Source organism: Silene latifolia, chromosome 10, assembly GCF_048544455.1.
Source record: "Silene latifolia isolate original U9 population chromosome 10, ASM4854445v1, whole genome shotgun sequence".
Lineage (NCBI taxonomy): Eukaryota > Viridiplantae > Streptophyta > Magnoliopsida > Caryophyllales > Caryophyllaceae > Silene > Silene latifolia.
This window is the reverse complement of record NC_133535.1, coordinates 28,553,447-28,574,399: the sequence shown is the minus strand read 5'-3', so window position 1 is coordinate 28,574,399 and position 20,953 is coordinate 28,553,447. Positions and strand designations below refer to the sequence as shown.

The following is a 20,953-nucleotide window of genomic DNA, read 5'->3' as shown; positions in this document are numbered from 1 at the left end:
AACTCCTTTTCGCCTTGACCTATATTAATTAGTTTACGTATCAATTAACTAATATTCGTAATATCGCTAATTCCTGTTCGTTAATTTGTTGTTTTATTCCTTTATTCCTTTTTTATCAAATCATCCGTTTTAGCGGTACTTTCGACATAAATCGCCTAATCCGTTGTAATTAATGTAATTCTTTTTATCCTAGTTATATTTATTGTATTCCTTTCATTGTTTTGTACGCTTCGCATGTAAACGAGCATTAAAATCCTACTTTGACCCAATTGTTTGCCTAATTAATTGTTCATCGACTTAGCTAATTTCACATGTTAGGATTAATCTATTGGATGTTGCATTGCATGCATATAGCCGACGATATATCAAGTACGAATAAACTCCCTAATCATTAGTAGAGGCCGCTATCGAGGCGGGCGGGATTAGGTGTTCGATCAAAAGAGCTTCCTAATACGTACCCTCACCCCTTACTCCAGATCTCTGTGAGCACCCGTGTTCATTGGCATCCACGAGAGTCATTCTAGACATAGAATGCTAAGGGTAACGATTGCTTAGTGTTCATGTCACTACTTTGTGTCTTGACATGACATGAGGTATTCGAACGGTTCCAATTTCCCATAAAAATTGGTGGCGACTCCATACAAAATGCAAACGCTTGTTTTCGAGCCCCTTCACTCCCAAGCGCCCCCGTGGGCGGCCCGCTGTCCACACTAAGAATGGGTTTACAACTGACCCAACTGCCCTTGGCCGAAGGCAAGAGATATTGGGCATTAACAAGTTTGCTGAGCCTGAACTTCGGAGTTTTTGGGTTTATGTTTGGGAAGCCCGTCAGTATATGACATTGATGATTCTGGGTGTTTGTGCGTTTGTGTCTCTTATTGTTGGCATAGCCATGGAAGGTTGGCCTAAGGGCGCCCGTGATGAAATAGAGATTGTAGCATCCATCTTGCTTGTTGTGTTTGTTTCGGCAACTAGTGATTACCGTCAGTCTTTACAATTCAGCGATCTCGATAAAGAGAAAAAGAAGATTGCTATACAGGTTACTAGGAATGGGTTTTAGGCAGAAAATGTCTATATATGAGCTGCTTCCTGGTGATATTGTTCATTTGTCTATTGGCGACCAAGTCCCAGCTGATGGACTTTTTACCTATGGGTTCTCTGTGTTAATAGATGAATTTGAGTTTAACTGGAGGGAGTGAGCCTGTCATGGTTAATGCTGAAAATCCCTTTCTTCTGTCTGGTACCACGGTCCAAGATGGATCATGCAAGATGTTAATCACCACTGTTGGAATGAGGACTCAATGGGGAAAGTTGATGGCAACCCTTCGTGAAAGAGGAGATGATGAGACTCCCTTACAGGTAAAGCGTAACGGGGTTGCCATCATTTTTGGGAAAATTGGTCTTTTCTTTGCTGTGGTGACTTTTGCAGTACTTGTTAACAGGATGATAGCACAAAAATGGAGAGTGGGGACCCACTTAGAGTACTTCCACTTCAACTCTACAAAGAAGAGGATGGGTGTAGGGTTAGAACTACCTGAAGGGCGCGTACTGGCCCATACCAAGAGGACTTCTGAGATAGTTTTAGCTTCTTGTAGTAAGGTGATTAATGCAAATGGAGAGGTTGTTCCCCTTAATGGGGAAGTATTGGAGCATCTTAAGGTTACAATTGATCAGTTTGCCGGTGAAGCTCTTCAAACCTTGTATCTTGCCTACATGGATCTACATAGCAAATTTTCTCCAAATGACGATTCCCACTGAAGGCTTCACTTGCATAGGAATAATAGGCATCAAAGATCCCGTTCAACCAGTTGTCAGGGAGTCAGTTGCTTCTAAGTTCTATCTGTCGTTCTGCAGGGATAACAGTTAGAATGGTTACTTGAGACAACATAGACACAGCAAAGGCAATTGCTAGGGAATGTGGTATTCGTACTGATGGCGGTATAGCCATAGAAGAGCCAGAGTTTTGCGAAAAGAGCCGGGCGGAATTGATATACTCGATACCAAAAAAAATTGAAGGAATTTATTGTCACAGTTAATAAAGTAGAGGCGATTATTTACCACTTTCGTGATAAAAAAATTACGAGTATTTTTAAAGTAAGTAATGAACAAATTTCTTATTTTCTAATTTATGTGGATTTTATGATTTGTAGGGTCTTATCACGGGTATTTTCCAAGAAACCTCGAGCCATTTCATGTTTTTCAAGAACCCGAGGAGCATACTCATTCCGGGTTGTATCTATGTTGCCGCGGACGCGTGTTTGACGGCACCGTCCGGGTGGTTAGAGACGGCATTTCCGAAGGATCTAAAAGAGCAAGGAGACACCGTTTCTATAGCATTAGGTTTGTTGCAAAATGCTATAATGAGTTTCCTTTCAATACTAGCATTTTGCAAATTAGGTGGTTTCTTAGTCTTTGATTGTATAATTATTTGTTTTATCGTCACGCTAGTCCCCGAAACAACTAAGGCTAAACCCAATGATGATTGGAGTTCACACAAAATCTGGGGCAGATTTGTGAAAAGCACCACTATTGTTGTTTAGAAAGGTAGGTATGCAATAGATTATGTAAAACTTTTATATTATGATCATGTAATTAAGGAAGTTCCATTCCAAGCTTTGGTTAATTTTTTAGTAATTTATCATGATTGGTACAATGGTTATTGCTTAGGTATGCAGGCATCAACCTTATTTTAGTGAAGTTATTGGTATAATGTAGGATATTACATTAATTGTGCGATTGTGCCAACGTACGTATTTTGTTTTTTTTACATGATCGTGCCATTTCATCAGTGCCTTAGTCTGAGAATGTTGTTAGATTGGGGCCTTATGTGGATGAAAGCCTCTATGATTCCTTTGTGCTCCTTTTACTAAGGAGGAGGATCCCAATGTCTCCTCTTTTGTTTGTGATTTGTATTGAATACTTGTTTAGGCTTATGAATTGAAGTATGCAGCCTGGTTCAAATTCCACCAGTATTTAAAGGCCTACGTCTGAATCATCTTTGTTTTTGCTCATGATATGTGGTGATGTTCTGCCATGGAGATGTAAGGTCTGTTTACCTGATACTCTAGTTTTTTTACTAGCAATGTTCCTGCTGATTGGAGGAGAGGATTCATGTTTTTATCTGGCTTTCAGAAAGGGGACCTTCCTTTTCGATATCTTGATGTACCTATCACTACTAGGAAATTGAATAAAGGTGATTGTGAAATGTTGGTGGACAGAATGACCGCCAGAACAAGAACCTGGGGACCAAGACATTTATCTTATGCAGGGAGAGTGCAATTACTTAGTTCTATTCTGATGCCTATTCATTCCTACCGGGCTTCTATGTTTGTTCTGCTAGCTGGTGTTATGGCTAGGTTTACTTAGTGAGCAATTGCATTGTGATGAAACTGGTGTATAATAAAGCTTTTAAGCCTGACTTGAATATGCTGGTGGGGTTCAAAAATACAATCTTACCAGTTTATGTTCTAACCTACATACTGATGTTTGCTACTCTTGGTTGCCTACCTGAGGTAAAATGAGAAGATGAGTCCGATGGTGGTGGACTATAGTTAAAAGTGATCTAAGGTATTTATTTAGTGGTTTGCCTTATTGATAGCCATGCACTGTGAGTTCTAGGTGAGATCTAAATTACAAGTACTGGTTAATTCATGTTTGACAGTCCCCAACAGTTAACTTTTTTGTCTGTTACTCTGTTATAAGAACATCGACTAATGTGCATAGTTGTGTGTTCCTGTATATTATTTTCCCTCTCGAACTACGCTGACTTGATTATTATAAGATGGAGGTAGTAGGTAATGCATTTTGCCATCGTTGACCTGAAGGAAGGCCTAATTATTACAGAAATTATTTTGCTAGCACGAGGTTGATAAGTTGGATGTGACAAATTCTACATAAGAGCATATGCTGCCTGTGTCGGGAATACATGTTTATTTAGCGCGGACTAGGACTGCCCTGGTTTTTGTAATATCCCCACGGAAGGAGGGCGGGAGTCGTTCTGCATTTTGTGCTTCATTAAAACAACTGTGATACTGTGGAAATATTTGGATTGAACGTCGGATAGTACCACTTTTGTTATATTTGATCTAGCATCTACTGTGAATTGCATTTTCAGTGTAGAAAGTGAGGTAAATGATTGTAATGACTGTTGAAGTAAATGAGATTATGAGGTTGATTCAGAAAAATCGTCGGTAAAAACTGAGGAATCAGTATCACCCGCCAAGTGTTGGATAAATTGTCTGAGCCCAATTCAGGCTTATCAAGCAATCGGACAGTATCATCTACTGTTGAAAAGATCCGAAGGTCGTAAAATGGTGGAATACATGGTGATGTTGATGAGATGTGTGTGTCGGACTCTTGTATGTTACAAGAAAGGGAAGCTGTGAATGGTGTAGAGCAGGTGTTCGATGAAATTCCTGAACCAAATACAAGCCTAAATCAAGCGCAAATGTTGAAAACCAATTGCTACGATTCTCAGAATCTCTTAGTTGTTGGAAGCTCAATACACCTAATGAGTTGTCGAGTGAACACATGATGTTCGATGAATTACCTGTTCCAGCCTTCATTTTAGGAATGGCTAAAGCAGCAAAAACTACACCAGAAAATGAAAAAGTGGGAGACGCACACCGACTGTTCGATACAATGACTGAACGAAACAAACAAGCTAAAGCTAGCCAAACCATGTGTCAAGATGTGGTTATCGACATTGAAAATATACCCCAAGTAATGTACTTGATGAATTGTTATTTCCAGATTTTATACAAGAAAGGGCTGATTATGAGCCTACTTTGCCTGTCCATGAAGTCTAGGATGAGTATTTCACTCACAAGCAGCAACTATTTGCAAAAGTGGATGCGTTGGATGCCTCTTATTAACATCATTTGGTCATCATAAATGTTAGACGAGAGCGTTTAGCCATGCTTCAAAATCTGATGTTCTAGAGTTGTCCGTCCACCTTTGGACCACTAGCGACTACGGTGAGTTCTATGATGGTAATTCATACTTGCTATATGCTTATCTTCAGGTGACAGTTAAGCCCTTTTATCTCTTTTGTGGAGATAGAAAGGGATGCTTTATATTAGGGTACCCTGAATATCAATTATGATGATTTTGTTACAATGTGTTGGAAATCGAAAGAAGATCAAATCTGCAGTACAAGGAGGTACAAAGTTGATTGCACAAATGAACCGCTCTTTCACTCATATCATAATGACGACAATTGACTTCGAATCGTACAACACAATAGCCACAGTACCTGTGGGGTTTGCTGTTTTCTACCGCCTGCTCGGCCCCGGAGTTATTACTTAAAGCAGTCATGACTTCGAGCCCTAACTTTGCACCATCTGGAAGACCCTTCTAAAAATTCTCATCATCCAGAAAGGCCGTTAAGCGTCCCATACGTTTACGCAAACTTTTAACTTTGTCTTTAATGAAACTTTCATTATTAACTGCTTGGACAACATCATCGTCATTTTTGGGGATCATTAATTCCTCTTCATCATAATCATCATCATGATTATGACCAACCTTCTTTCGAATGATACCCTCTGCTTTACTCAAAATCATGGCCATCTCGTCACCATCTTTCCGGAGCTTCTCAAGATCGACATTGTGGAGATCAATGTTGTTCAATAGTTTTGTTCAAGTGTGAGACTTTTCTGGAGTGTTCTAGAAGGTTCCGGAATATTCTAGAATAATGTAGAAACTTCTAGAATGTTCTAGAATAATGTCGAAGTTACTAGAATAGTCTAGAATACTCTAGAAGGATCATGAATGGTCTAGATGTGTGTAGAGAAGTCTAGAACCTTCTAGAGATGTCTTGTATGTATAGAGAACTCTAGAGACGTACTAAGTCTAGGTCACTCTAGAATGCTCTATTCTAGAGAATTCCAAGAATGTAGCAGAAGGAGGAGGAGCACTATAAATAGAGGTCCTCCCCTCCCATTTTGATGTATCCAAACAAATTCACAACAAATCAATACACAAACTAATTTCTTTAAACTAAACTCCAACTAATCAACCTTCAACTAATCAACTAAACAAACAACTAATCTCCACTCTACTTCTTATACTCCCCCATACACCAACAAGTGGTATCAAGAGCTCTAAAGATCTTAGGGCAACAAAATAAAACTATGGCTTCCGCATCAAATACTCTATCGTCTACCCTTCCAATTTTTGGAGGAGAAAATTACGACTATTGGTGCATTAAAATGAAGGCCCTCTTAAAATCAAATGCACTATGGGAGATTGTGGTAAATGGTCCTGAAAAGCAGCAAGAAGGTGTTCAACCCACCGAAGCATCCTTAAAGAAAATAAATGAGGATGAGATAAAGGACGCCAAAGCCTTGTCTTTCATCTTTAATGCTGTTTCGGAGACCATCTTTCCAAAAATAATGCGGGCTTCTACCGCAAAAGAAGCATGAGATTCACTCCAAAAAGAATTCCATGGTGATGAAAGGATAAGAACAATACGTCTCAATACCCTACGAAAAGATTTCGAAAATTTGAAGATGAGGGAGAATGAAGACATACAAACCTATACTTCGAGAGTAACAGAGATAGTTAACCAAATGAAAATATATGGAGAAGATATTACCGACACGAGAATCGTGCAAAAAATTCTTGCGACTTTAACCAAAAAGTTCGACATGATTGTCACTGTTATTGAAGAATCAAGGGATCTTTCAAAGCTTAAAGTAACCGAGCTACTTGGATCCTTACTCGCCTATGATCAAAAATTCAAGACTGAAGAATCTTCTTCCGAGGATGCGTTCAAGTCATCACATAAAGAAAAGCGGTCCGAAGGGTGGAAGAAGAAAAGTGACGATGGTGGCAATAAACGAATGTCACAATCAAAGGGAAAGCTTCCTCCTTGTGGCATTTGTGGAAAGAATAATCATGCAGAAAAGAATTGCTATTTCAAAGGCAAGCCCCAGTGTCACCATTGTAAGAAATATAGGCACATTAAAAAAGATTGTAGACAAAAACAAATGGAGTCCAAGGACCAAGCTCATTATTCAAGTAGCGTTAATAATGAGCACCTCTTCTATGCCGGCCAAGCAAAGAGTTCAAGCAAAGAAAGTAGGTGGCTAATTGACAGTGGTTGTACAAGTCACATGACGAATGATTCAAGCATCTTCAGCGAGTTGGATACTTCTGTCCAAACTCCGGTACGAATGGGGAATGGCGAAGTTCTAACATCGAAGGGCAAAGGTACGATCATTGTTCCAACTAAGCGGGGTACAAAATACATTAAAGATGTGCTGCTTGTCCCGGATCGTGCTGAAAATTTGCTAAGTGTGGCACAAATGATCAAGAATGGTTATTCACTAGTCTTTGCGAATAATCATTGCACCATATATGACCCCGGAAATAAGGAGATTGCTAAAGTTGTCATGGAAAATAAAAGCTTCTCCTTGAAATGGAAGTATGGCCTAGAGTCATCATATCTAGCTCACGCCGCGGAGACCTGGTTATGGCATAGAAGGTACGGACATTTCAACTTACGTGCACTAGCCGACTTACACAAGCAGAATGTTGTGCGAGATTTTCCAATGATTCAAGCAACTAAAGAACTATGCGAGCCTTGTCAACTTGGAAAGCAACACCGCCTGCCATTTCCAAAGAGCCAAGCATGGAGGGCAAGTAAAAAGCTAGAGCTTGTTCACACAGACGTATGCGGTCCTCAAAGAACCTTATCTCATCTTGGAAACAGGTACTTTATCCTGTTTATTGATGATTTTACTCGAATGACTTGGGTATATTTTATGAAACGAAAATCAGAAGTATTCCAAGTCTTTCAAAAATTCAAAGCTCTCGCTGATAATCAAAGCGGGTGCAAATTGAAGATGATTAGATCCGATCGCGGGAAAGAATATACTTTTTTCACAATTTGACCAGTTTTGTGAAGATGAAGGTGTAGAACATCAGCTCACCGCAGGATATACTCCACAACAAAATGGGGTATCCGAAAGAAAGAATAGGACCGTGATGGAGATGGCCAGATGCATGTTGGCTGAAAGAAAATGCCGAAGAAATTTTGGGCTGAGGCTGTCTACACATCCGTATACCTGCTCAACAGACTTCCAACAAAGGCAGTTAAGGGAAAAACTCCAGTAGAAGCTTGGAGCGGTAAAAAGCCTACAGCTAAGCATTTAAAGGTGTTTGGCTCGATCTGCTATGCTCACATCCCAAAGCAAAAAAGGAGCAAGCTTGATGATAAGGCAGAGAAAGGTATATTTCTTGGCTACGACTCAAAATCAAAGCCTTACCGGATTTTCAATCTTAATACGGAGAAGATTATGATAAGCTGAGACGTGGAGTTTGATGAAGATGCAATATGGAATTGGGAAGAAAAGAAGGTGGAAAGAAATGTGATCCTAGTTCCTGATCACCAACATTCAGAAGATGATGATGATATGATTAACAATAATGATCCTCCTACACCTCCATCAACTCCAATGCATGCACACTCTCCATCCTCAAACGACGATTCGGAGAATGCTATGGGACCTCGAGGTAAGAAAGATCTCTCCGAAATTTATGCAGAATGTCCCGTTATTAATCTGAATGAAGAGGAATGTGAGAGATGCTACTTCGCTTTTGAGGAGCCAAGAGACTATGATGAGGTTTCCAAATACAAAGAGTGGCAAGACGCAATGGAGACAGAAATAAACATGATAAAGAAGAATAACACCTGGGAATTAGTGGACAAACCCAAGGATCGAAAGGTGATTGGAGTGAAATGGGTCTACAAAAAAAAGTTGAATCCAGATGGCTCAATCAATAAGTACAAAGCAAGATTGGTCGTGAAAGGGTACTCCCAACAAGCTGGAATAGACTACGGAGACACATTTGCTCCAGTTGCTCGTCATGATACGGTAAGGACTCTTATTGCTCTAGCTGCTCAAGAAAGATGGAAAATTTATCAACTTGATGTCAAATCTGCCTTCCTTAATGGAGAACTCGAGGAGGAAATATACATCGAGCAACCTCCAGGCTTTGTCACACAAGGAAATGAAGAAAAGGTGTGCAAGCTGAAAAAGGCTCTATATGGCCTCAAACAAGCTCCAAGAGCGTGGTACATCAAGATTGATTCTTACTTCCTTGAGCAAGGATTCACGAGGAGTAAAAATCAATCTTGTCGTACCACGCTCTTGGAGCTTGTTTGAGGCCATATAGAGCCTTTTTCAGCTTGCACACCTTTTCTTCATTTCCTTGTGTGACAAAAATGAGCATACACTATACGTAAAGAAAAACCAAGGTGATCTTCTCATCGTTTCTCTCTATGTTGATGATCTCCTTGTCACAGGAAACAATGCCCAAATGATCCTTACATTTAAGGAGGAGATGAAGAAAATGTTTGAAATGACGGATTTGGGCTTAATGAATTTCTTCCTTGGCATGGAAGTCCATCAAGCAGAAGATGGAATCTTCATTTCTCAAACTAAGTATGCTCGGGAAATCCTCAAAAGGTTCAAGATGGAGAAGCGTAAGCGGTTTCTACTCCTTTGGTCTTGAATGAGAAGCTATCCAAAAATGATGGGTCAAAAGAAGTTGATCTCAAGCAATACCGAAGCTTGGTTGGAAGCTTACTTTACCTCACGCCTACAAGACTCGATCTTATGTTCGCCACAAGCTTATTATCAAGATTTATGAGCAAACCAAGTGAGGTTCACATGGGTACAGCGAAGAGAATACTTCGATATCTAAAGGGTACTCTAGAGTTTGGAGTATTTTACCAGCCTTGCGACAATCCAAGATTAATAGCGTACTCCGACAGTGACTGGGCAGGATCGGTAGATGATATGAAAAGTACTTCAGGCTATGCCTTTACTTTCGGCTCAGGAACATTCTCATGGAATTCAAAGAAGCAAGATATCGTAGCTCAGTCAACAGCCGAAGCCGAGTACGTTGCAGCTTCAGCCGCAGTCAATCAAGTAATATGGCTAAGGAAGATACTTCAGGACTTAGGCTACAAGCAAGAAGGAGCAACCAAGGTTATGGTGGATAACAAGTCAGCAATCGCCATCGCGAAGAATCCAGTGTGCTTCAGCAAGACAAAGCACATGAAAGTGAGGTTCTATGCACTTCGAGATGCCGAGCAAGAAAAGGAAGTGGAACTTATCCATTGCCCATCCGAGTTCCAACTAGCTGACATTTTAACCAAGGCTCTACCGACAGCAAGGTTCGAGTTTCTAAGATCAAAGTTGGGTGTCACTCCAAAAGTCTCAAGGAGGAGTGTTCAAGTGTGAGACTTTTCTGGAGTGTTCTAGAAGGTTCCGGAATATTCTAGAATAATGTAGAAACTTCTAGAATGTTCTAGAATAATGTCGAAGTTACTAGAATAGTTTAGAATACTCTAGAAGGATCATGAATGGTCTAGATGTTTGTAGAGAAGTCTAGAACCTTCTAGAGATGTCTTGTATGTATAGAGAACTCTAGAGACGTACTAAGTCTAGGTCACTCTAGAATGCTCTATTCTAGAGAATTCCAAGAATGTAGGAGAAGGAGGAGGAGCACTATAAATAGAGGTCCTCCCCTCCCATTTTTATGTATCCAAACAAATTCACAACAAATCAATACACAAACTAATTCCTTTAAACTAAACTCTAACTAATCAACCTTCAACTAATCAACTAAACAAACAACTAATCTCCACTCTACTTCTTATACTCCCCCATACACCAACAAGTTTAACGAGAGCAACAACCGCTTCATCCCCTTGTATAAACTTTGTAAACTCATCAGCAATATCCTTCATAACATCATTAGCTATCTTGGCAACCTTCTTGTAATCAGCATCCTCTTCAGCATCATCAACTACTGTATGATGATTGCACTTGTTTTTTACCACATCGACCACAATGTCGAAAATCTCCCTATCCTCTTTCCATAACTTCTTCAGAACACGGCGTTCCATCATTTTCACCACAATTTCAGTCGATATTACTACGTCTACTTGTTGAACAAATTGGAGTATTATTGTATTGATAGTCGTATTTCATTAATTCGCATATTACATTCTGTTTTTGTTGGTAGGGAGACGTATATGATCATGAAAGTTTGGTGAATGCAATTAAGCAAGTAGACGTAGTAATATCGACTGTCGGGTACTTTGTATTAGCTGATCAAGTCAAGATCATTGACGCTATTAAGGAAGCCGGTAATGTTAAGGTATGTTTGTACATAATTCTACGGTGGTAACAATTGGAAATCCGCGCATGTACCTAAACATATGTTAATTTTAATTAGTTAATGTTATATTGTGTTCATTTAAACTAGAGATTCTTTCCATCGGAGTTTGGTGTGGATGTGGACCGTACAAGTGCTGTGGAACCGGCAAAGTCAGCATTCGCGGTCAAGGCTGGAATTCGTCGAGCCGTGGAGGCTGCCGGAATCATGGTTACCGAATTCGCTATGAATACCTCCTTACCAATTCGCGATTCGCTCTTATAAAATGTGTGTTGTAGGTATTTTCAGTAAGCAACATGATAGAATTCGCTTCTAACAATTCGCGATTCGTAGGGCACCGAGCGAATTCGGTAACCTTGGCCGGAATTCCCTACACTTATGTGTCTGCTAATAACTTTGCTGGATTGTTTCTACCTAGCATGTCTCAGCCTGGAGCCACTTCCCCTCCGAGGGACAAAATCGTCATTCTAGGTGACGGAAATCCTAAAGGTGACACATCTGTTTTACCTTAGTTTGTTAAATTGTGCTTCTTAAAAAATGATCTGCATATATGATTTATGGCAATGTCGGTCCGAATTCCAAATGAAGCTGTTTTTAACCAGGAAGAAGACATTGCTACCTACACAATTAGGGCAGTGGATGATCCAAGGACCTTAAACAAGACCCTTTACATCAAACCCTCTGGTAACACCATCTCTTTCAATGACCTAGTTTTGGACGATGTTTGTTTGTTGATCGTGCATTCGTGTTGTGTTCATAATTACAAATCTTGATTTGAGACTTGATTTCTGAATCACTGATTGCATTGTTGTGCATATAATGTTGTTATGTGTGACAGATTCTCCGCCTCCTACCAATGTGTTTTTGGCAATTGGTCATGCTGTATTTGTGAAGGGCGATCAGACAAACTTCGAGATTGAACTGTCCTTTGGAGTGGAGGCGTCTGAGCTATAACTTAGAGAAATTGGAGGTTGAATTACGTGCATGACAACCTAATGAACACATTCCAACCCCCTTTTCATAATTTTATCAGTTGCCTACTCTCTCTAGTGCAATTAAAACCAAATTGTCCGAATCATAACCTGGTGGTTTAAACGTTATCCCCTTACCTATGACATAACATGCTCTGTTTTAAATTATGACCGTGGTGGTTATATGAGTAAAAGTAGGATGTTGGATCAGTACAGATTATTTGACCCTGAAATCCTAGAAAGTCGTTCTTCAATCTTATTTTTCACCTGCACCCTTGAGGACAAGGGTGATATATTCTCTGGAATTGTTTGATCCTGGTGAAAAAGTCTCTAGATGATGATATACTCCGTATGAAGGTTTGGATTATGTGATTTATGTCTTTACTAGTAGCCTTAACCGTCCTTCTTCTGGAACCATTGGGATTTTTGGCTGGAAGAGTACCCATCCAAATACATCTTTTTCAGGGGGAAAAAAGGTTTTGGGATTCATGTGCTACAAGTGAGGTAGGTGCAGCACCTCGGGAACATTTTTGCAATGCTTAAGCTTGGGGTACTGAAGAAACTCGACGGCAAAGGTCAATGCTCTTTCCTTAATCATCTGTGGACAGCTTGGGCGATTCGTAATTCACAGATTTTTGATGACCGACCTTTACCTCAAACACAAGTCGTCTTTGGTTTCCAAAAAAATAGTAGCCGACTACCGATATTATGTGGAGGCAGTGTGGGAGTCGAGCATGAAAGATGGTCATGGCCTGATATCTACTTGGACAGCCCCTCCCCCTAATTCCATTAAAATTAATACTGATGCTGCTATGCTGACAGAGACGGAAATCGGCTTGGTCTGTTGACGTTGCCGAGATTGCTGCGGCAACATATGGTGCTGAAATTGAAGGAGTTATGTCTACAGTCCTATACGAATTAACTCACTTAAGTATATGTAATCGATATGCCTTGCTAGAAGACCTTCTTTAACAACAAGATCGATAAGCTTAACACGGGCCAAGGTTGGCAAGCCGCCATCGGCTGCCATGGAGTAGATAGTAGCTACGAATCAACAAAATGAAAGAAATATGATCAAAGATAGGCAGCAGCAGCAGCAGTCATTGAGAAGTCGGAAGAAGAAGGCAGCAGCAAATCCTAAATTAATAATGATGATTAATAATAATACAACCCTAACATATTGAGCAATCATTTGAATTATCCTAATATGGAAATAACTACTTGAAATCACATATTCACATACCACTCAGATGGCGCCATATTTCCAAGGATGGGTAGGACAACCATGATCCTTATTTTTTTAGTTTATTTTGCTACTAATGTTGTTCTCATTGGTGAACTATGTCATATTTTGATTAAAATTAGATTTGAGCATGTTGATTTTGAATCGCGAGATGAGATTTTAAGTGAATGTTATCGGGGTTATGTCTTTCAAGCTGAAGTGTGTTGGAATATATTGAAGTCAATGGAATGTGAAAATGACTTGTAGCCTTTTTATTTTAGGTCATTCATTTACGTTTGCTAAAACGGTTAACAATAATGGAATAACACATGGTAACATGAGAGTAACAATAAAATAACAATGGAATAACAGCACAATAACACAAGAATAACATCGGATTAACACACAATAACATCAAAATAACACCGGAGTAACAACACAATAACACCAGAATAACAATAACACCAGAATAACACTGGAATAACAAGTGGTAAAAAAAAAATATAAGAGTAACACTGGAATAACATTAGAATAACAGTTAAAAGAAAAAAAAAATAATTGGAATAACAAGTGGTAACAAAAGTATGTGCGCTTATCATGCCTCTTAACAAGTGGTAAAAAAAAATAATTGCAATAACAAGTGGTAAAAAAAAAATAATTGAAAAAAAAAAAGTAATTGGAATAACAAGTTAATCGATATGTAATCGATATGTTAGGGTTGTATTATTATTAAGGACCTTCTCTAGCTTCATATGGGCGCTTATCATGCCCCTCCCCTTAGCTCAACGTTCCTCCTTTTGAACTTTTTGGACTCCATTTGTCTTCAACTTGAATTATCACAATTTAGGCTCAATACTTGTATACCTTAGTTTTCAGGCCCACACATCCTTAAGATAATAAATTTAGTACCTTAACTAAATTAGGCGCCAACACTATTGTTTTTGTATCGTCTCAACACGCTTTTGCGCACAACACTGTTATTGATCTAATCGTCTTTATATGTATTGTACTTTTTTGGTATTTTCGTTAAGACATTGATTAATTTTATTTAAATTGCAAGAATGCTACAACTGGCCTCGTGCACTTGTGGAGAAAGTAATAAGTCAATAGCTTCGGTCGTTCCTTAAAGCATTTTCGGATCTGAAAAGCTAAACTTGAAGTACAATTTTTGAAGTCTATTTTTATTTTTATTTTGATTTGGTAAGAATACTAATGAAGCCCATATATATACTTCATGTGAGGCTGTGATCTTTTTTCAGTACTAAAAACGGTTTAGAAAATCACTAAATCTCATTGACGACGGGCGATATCCGTCACAAGCTTGTGACGGATACCGTTTCTCTCACAAAATACCCATTTAGAGGTGAGTGGGAAGCACATGGAGGGTGCCCCGACCACCTTGTCCCCTCTCCCTTTTTGTGAGAGGTCTTTAGCTTGTGACATGAATAGCCAGTCACAAGCAAGACGCTTTATTAGAAAATTAACTTATTTTAGTTATATAAAGTATCATTTTACATGTTATTATCCTTTTCCCATGCACTTTTCACCTTTTTAATGCACATTCACTTCTTTTTATTCTTGTAATTGTTTAACTAGTGAGAACCACTAATAAGAGATTAATGTTAAAGAGTGTAACATTGTCTTTTCTAGATTTCAAAGGATTATTAATTATACTTGATTCATATATTTATCTTTCATTAACTTTTTTTAATTCATTTAATTAATTTAGAACGACGTATATGAAAAGAATTGTAGGCCTAAAAAATAATACAAACCAATTTCATCAAGAAACGAAAGGCATTAACGCATTGTAATTGTATTATTTCACTTAATAGTTCAAACAAATGCCTGAAACAAACTTAAGACCTATTGGTATTGTAGACACAATAATCTTCATCTTTACCACCTTTACCTCCAAAGAAAAAACCGTAATCTGTGAACCATTTGGTGCTTCCAGGATCAGCAACAAAGAAACATCGTGTCTCAATTACTTCAGGATTTTGAGGCAAATACCCACCATTCCCTGATTCGTCTGCATTGATTTTTATACCGTCAACAAAACAAGTTCGGGTTTTCATTCCGGCCATCATTACGCCAGTTCCCATTGGAGGACTATTGTCCCACCCTCTTGGAGTGTAAGCTTCCCCACCAATGCGAATTGTTGTGGCACCCTCTTTTAAGCTTTCGAATGTTGTATTTCCCCATTGCTAGTATCCAATTCTCTTAGAGTTTGCATTTAGATACCAATCTCCAGATGTTTGGTCCTATGACAATGAAAAGCATTTAAAAATGACGTTACAAAAAATAAATTTTATGAGAAGATAGAACTCCATACGGACTATTAAGATTTGTATTATTGAAAATTATTGTGTTCATTTGACATGAATAAATAGCCTTATTTGTAGTTTAAAATGTGGTGTACCTAAACTGAGATATATAATCATATCTCTTAAGTCGTTAAAATTACCATGGGCTTCAAAATACATACAATAATTAAAATGTAAGTGAAACAAAAATGTCGACTATTTTAGTATTCATAATCTTTTGCTTCATCATCACAAAATGTATATAGGATTTTTCATATGTAGCTTTATTTAAATACTCCCTCGGTCTCGATCAATAGTATCTACAACTATTGTTTTGGTATTTTCTTATAACCATAAAAACTCAACAATTGTCGTGATCAGGACGGTCTTTGTACTCTTTGTCTTTTTCAATTCAACCACCTTAACAATCTGTACATGCTACTCATACAGTCATATTTGTTGCCCGTCTGATGATAATATTGTTGATGACTTGATGAGTCCAACTCAACAACTATTTATCCTAGTATATTCTTGGTTTTGTATCAATGTAATAATTGTTTTTCTCGATTCTTTCAGTTTCTCAAATTATTTCAATATTCACTCAATTTTCTTGCTAAATTTAGAAAGAGGATGATTAATAGAACTGTTAGTTTTAGTCCCTTTGTTGTTTATTTCCGAATCCATTTTTGAAATAATGGTCAAAAATAAAATATTTGTCATTTTGGGTCGTTTTGAAAATATTTGTCAAAATGGTGTCCACGTAGGCTCGGGATTTCTGGACCTAAAACACGCCACTACCAATGGTGTGTTTATAATGAGTAGGAAAAGAAATTTCATTAAGAAATGGACTAAAACAAACACGCCATTGGGAATGGCGGGTTTCGGAGGGGAAACACGCCACCCCCTATGGCGTGTCTTATGTAATTTTTTTTTTTTTTTTTTTTTTTTTTAAGTTCAGTCAGTTGAGGAAAAAAATTGTTGTAAAGACACGCCACTGCTAATGGCGTGTTTCCTTCACAAAACACGCCATTAGTAGTGGCGTGTTTCAGGTCTAGAAATCCCGAGCCTACGCGGACACCATTTTGACAAATATTTTTAAAACCGACCCAAAACGACAAATATTTTATTTTTGACCATTATTTCAAAAATGGACTCTTTATTTACTAGAATGATGTAAATTGTATTTATGTAATGTTTGGCCATGCATTACTTAAACATGACTATTTTATAACACAACTACCACGTATACTATTATTATTATGAATAAAATTAGTTAACCATCTCTTCTATCTCTCCTGAAATTTCATAACTTAGATTAAAACGTATGTTTATACTTGTATAAATTTTGTGTAAAGCGGTCTTATACTAAAGTGTGTGAAATTGATCTTTCAAGTACGTCACGTTTCCTTTAAATGGATTATTGTTTGTGTTTTATATATCCATTTCACCTAGTTATTGTCTAAAGCGATGCCACATAAAAATAACTACATACCTGGCCTGGGCTATATATATTTCAAGAACGGTTTTGAGGATCATAGCCGACTTCGGATGGAGTCAAAACATCCGTATACCTGCTCAACAGACTTCCAACAAAGGCAGTTAAGGGAAAAACTCCAGTAGAAGCTTGGAGCGGTAAAAAGCCTACAGCTAAGCATTTAAAGGTGTTTGGCTCGATCTGCTATGCTCACATCCCAAAGCAAAAAAGGAGCAAGCTTGATGATAAGGCAGAGAAAGGTATATTTCTTGGCTACGACTCAAAATCAAAGCCTTACCGGATTTTCAATCTTAATACGGAGAAGATTATGATAAGCTGAGACGTGGAGTTTGATGAAGATGCAATATGGAATTGGGAAGAAAAGAAGGTGGAAAGAAATGTGATCCTAGTTCCTGATCACCAACATTCAGAAGATGATGATGATATGATTAACAATAATGATCCTCCTACACCTCCATCAACTCCAATGCATGCACACTCTCCATCCTCAAACGACGATTCGGAGAATGCTATGGGACCTCGAGGTAAGAAAGATCTCTCCGAAATTTATGCAGAATGTCCCGTTATTAATCTGAATGAAGAGGAATGTGAGAGATGCTACTTCGCTTTTGAGGAGCCAAGAGACTATGATGAGGTTTCCAAATACAAAGAGTGGCAAGACGCAATGGAGACAGAAATAAACATGATAAAGAAGAATAACACCTGGGAATTAGTGGACAAACCCAAGGATCGAAAGGTGATTGGAGTGAAATGGGTCTACAAAAAAAAGTTGAATCCAGATGGCTCAATCAATAAGTACAAAGCAAGATTGGTCGTGAAAGGGTACTCCCAACAAGCTGGAATAGACTACGGAGACACATTTGCTCCAGTTGCTCGTCATGATACGGTAAGGACTCTTATTGCTCTAGCTGCTCAAGAAAGATGGAAAATTTATCAACTTGATGTCAAATCTGCCTTCCTTAATGGAGAACTCGAGGAGGAAATATACATCGAGCAACCTCCAGGCTTTGTCACACAAGGAAATGAAGAAAAGGTGTGCAAGCTGAAAAAGGCTCTATATGGCCTCAAACAAGCTCCAAGAGCGTGGTACATCAAGATTGATTCTTACTTCCTTGAGCAAGGATTCACGAGGAGTAAAAATCAATCTTGCTGTACCACGCTCTTGGAGCTTGTTTGAGGCCATATAGAGCCTTTTTCAGCTTGCACACCTTTTCTTCATTTCCTTGTGTGACAAAAATGAGCATACACTATACGTAAAGAAAAACCAAGGTGATCTTCTCATCGTTTCTCTCTATGTTGATGATCTCCTTGTCACAGGAAACAATGCCCAAATGATCCTTACATTTAAGGAGGAGATGAAGAAAATGTTTGAAATGACGGATTTGGGCTTAATGAATTTCTTCCTTGGCATGGAAGTCCATCAAGCAGAAGATGGAATCTTCATTTCTCAAACTAAGTATGCTCGGGAAATCCTCAAAAGGTTCAAGATGGAGAACTGTAAGCCGGTTTCTACTCCTTTGGTCTTGAATGAGAAGCTATCCAAAAATGATGGGTCAAAAGAAGTTGATCTCAAGCAATACCGAAGCTTGGTTGGAAGCTTACTTTACCTCACAGCTACAAGACCTGATCTTATGTTCGCCACAAGCTTATTATCAAGATTTATGAGCAAACCAAGTGAGGTTCACATGGGTACAGCGAAGAGAATACTTCGATATCTAAAGGGTACTCTAGAGTTTGGAGTATTTTACCAGCCTTGCGACAATCCAAGATTAATAGCGTACTCCGACAGTGACTGGGCAGGATCGGTAGATGATATGAAAAGTACTTCAGGCTATGCCTTTACTTTCGGCTCAGGAACATTCTCATGGAATTCAAAGAAGCAAGATATCGTAGCTCAGTCAACAGCCGAAGCCGAGTACGTTGCAGCTTCAGCCGCAGTCAATCAAGTAATATGGCTAAGGAAGATACTTCAGGACTTAGGCTACAAGCAAGAAGGAGCAACCAAGGTTATGGTGGATAACAAGTCAGCAATCGCCATCGCGAAGAATCCAGTGTGCTTCAGCAAGACAAAGCACATGAAAGTGAGGTTCTATGCACTTCGAGATGCCGAGCAAGAAAAGGAAGTGGAACTTATCCATTGCCCATCCGAGTTCCAACTAGCTGACATTTTAACCAAGGCTCTACCGACAGCAAGGTTCGAGTTTCTAAGATCAAAGTTGGGTGTCACTCCAAAAGTCTCAAGGAGGAGTGTTCAAGTGTGAGACTTTTCTGGAGTGTTCTAGAAGGTTCCGGAATATTCTAGAATAATGTAGAAACTTCTAGAATGTTCTAGAATAATGTCGAAGTTACTAGAATAGTTTAGAATACTCTAGAAGGATCATGAATGGTCTAGATGTTTGTAGAGAAGTCTAGAACCTTCTAGAGATGTCTTGTATGTATAGAGAACTCTAGAGACGTACTAAGTCTAGGTCACTCTAGAATGCTCTATTCTAGAGAATTCCAAGAATGTAGGAGAAGGAGGAGGAGCACTATAAATAGAGGTCCTCCCCTCCCATTTTTATGTATCCAAACAAATTCACAACAAATCAATACACAAACTAATTCCTTTAAACTAAACTCTAACTAATCAACCTTCAACTAATCAACTAAACAAACAACTAATCTCCACTCTACTTCTTATACTCCCCCATACACCAACAAGTTTAACGAGAGCAACAACCGCTTCATCCCCTTGTATAAACTTTGTAAACTCATCAGCAATATCCTTCATAACATCATTAGCTATCTTGGCAACCTTCTTGTAATCGCATCCTCTTCAAAGATCATCAACTCGTATGATGATTGCACTTGTTTTTTACCACATCGACCACAATGTCGAAAATCTCCCTATCCTCTTTCCATAACTTCTTCAGAACACGGCGTTCCATCATTTTCACCACAATTTCAGTCGATATTACTACGTCTACTTGTTGAACAAATTGGAGTATTATTGTATTGATAGTCGTATTTCATTAATTCGCATATTACATTCTGTTTTTGTTGGTAGGGAGACGTATATGATCATGAAAGTTTGGTGAATGCAATTAAGCAAGTAGACGTAGTAATATCGACTGTCGGGTACTTTGTATTAGCTGATCAAGTCAAGATCATTGACGCTATTAAGGAAGCCGGTAATGTTAAGGTATGTTTGTACATAATTCTACGGTGGTAACAATTGGAAATCCGCGCATGTACCTAAACATATGTTAATTTTAATTAGTTAATGTTATATTGTGTTCATTTAAACTAGAGATTCTTTCCATCGGAGTTTGGTGTGGATGTGGACCGTACAAGTGCTGTGGAACCGGCAAAGTCAGCATTCGCGGTCAAGGCTGGAATTCGTCGAGCCGTGGAGGCTGCCGGAATCATGGTTACCGAAATTCGCTATGAATACCTCCTTACCAATTCGCGATTCGCTCTTATAAAATGTGTGTTGTAGGTATTTTCAGTAAGCAACATGATAGAATTCGCTTCTAACAATTCGCGATTCGTAGGGCACCGAGCGAATTCGGTAACCTTGGCCGGAATTCCCTACACTTATGTGTCTGCTAATAACTTTGCTGGATTGTTTCTACCTAGCATGTCTCAGCCTGGAGCCACTTCCCCTCCGAGGGACAAAATCGTCATTCTAGGTGACGGAAATCCTAAAGGTGACACATCTGTTTTACCTTAGTTTGTTAAATTGTGCTTCTTAAAAAATGATCTGCATATATGATTTATGGCA

General features: G+C 38.7%; 1 protein-coding gene and 1 pseudogene across 1 annotated transcript; both read left to right on the top strand.

Annotated features, from left to right (window-relative positions):
* LOC141607355 (calcium-transporting ATPase 2, plasma membrane-type-like) overlaps positions 1-5,650 on the top strand; it is a 32,210-nt pseudogene extending 26,560 nt beyond the window's left edge.
* Positions 5,651-9,656: 4,006 nt separating this feature from the next.
* Positions 9,657-12,174, top strand: LOC141607354 (phenylcoumaran benzylic ether reductase POP1-like). The gene is made up of 6 exons (XM_074426705.1): positions 9,657-10,250; positions 11,044-11,178; positions 11,287-11,393; positions 11,555-11,685; positions 11,785-11,948; positions 11,992-12,174. Exons 1-6 carry the CDS (start codon positions 9,657-9,659, stop codon positions 12,148-12,150), a joined length of 1,290 nt encoding a protein of 429 aa, XP_074282806.1. The 3' UTR covers positions 12,151-12,174.
* The last annotated feature ends 8,779 nt before the right edge of the window (positions 12,175-20,953 follow it).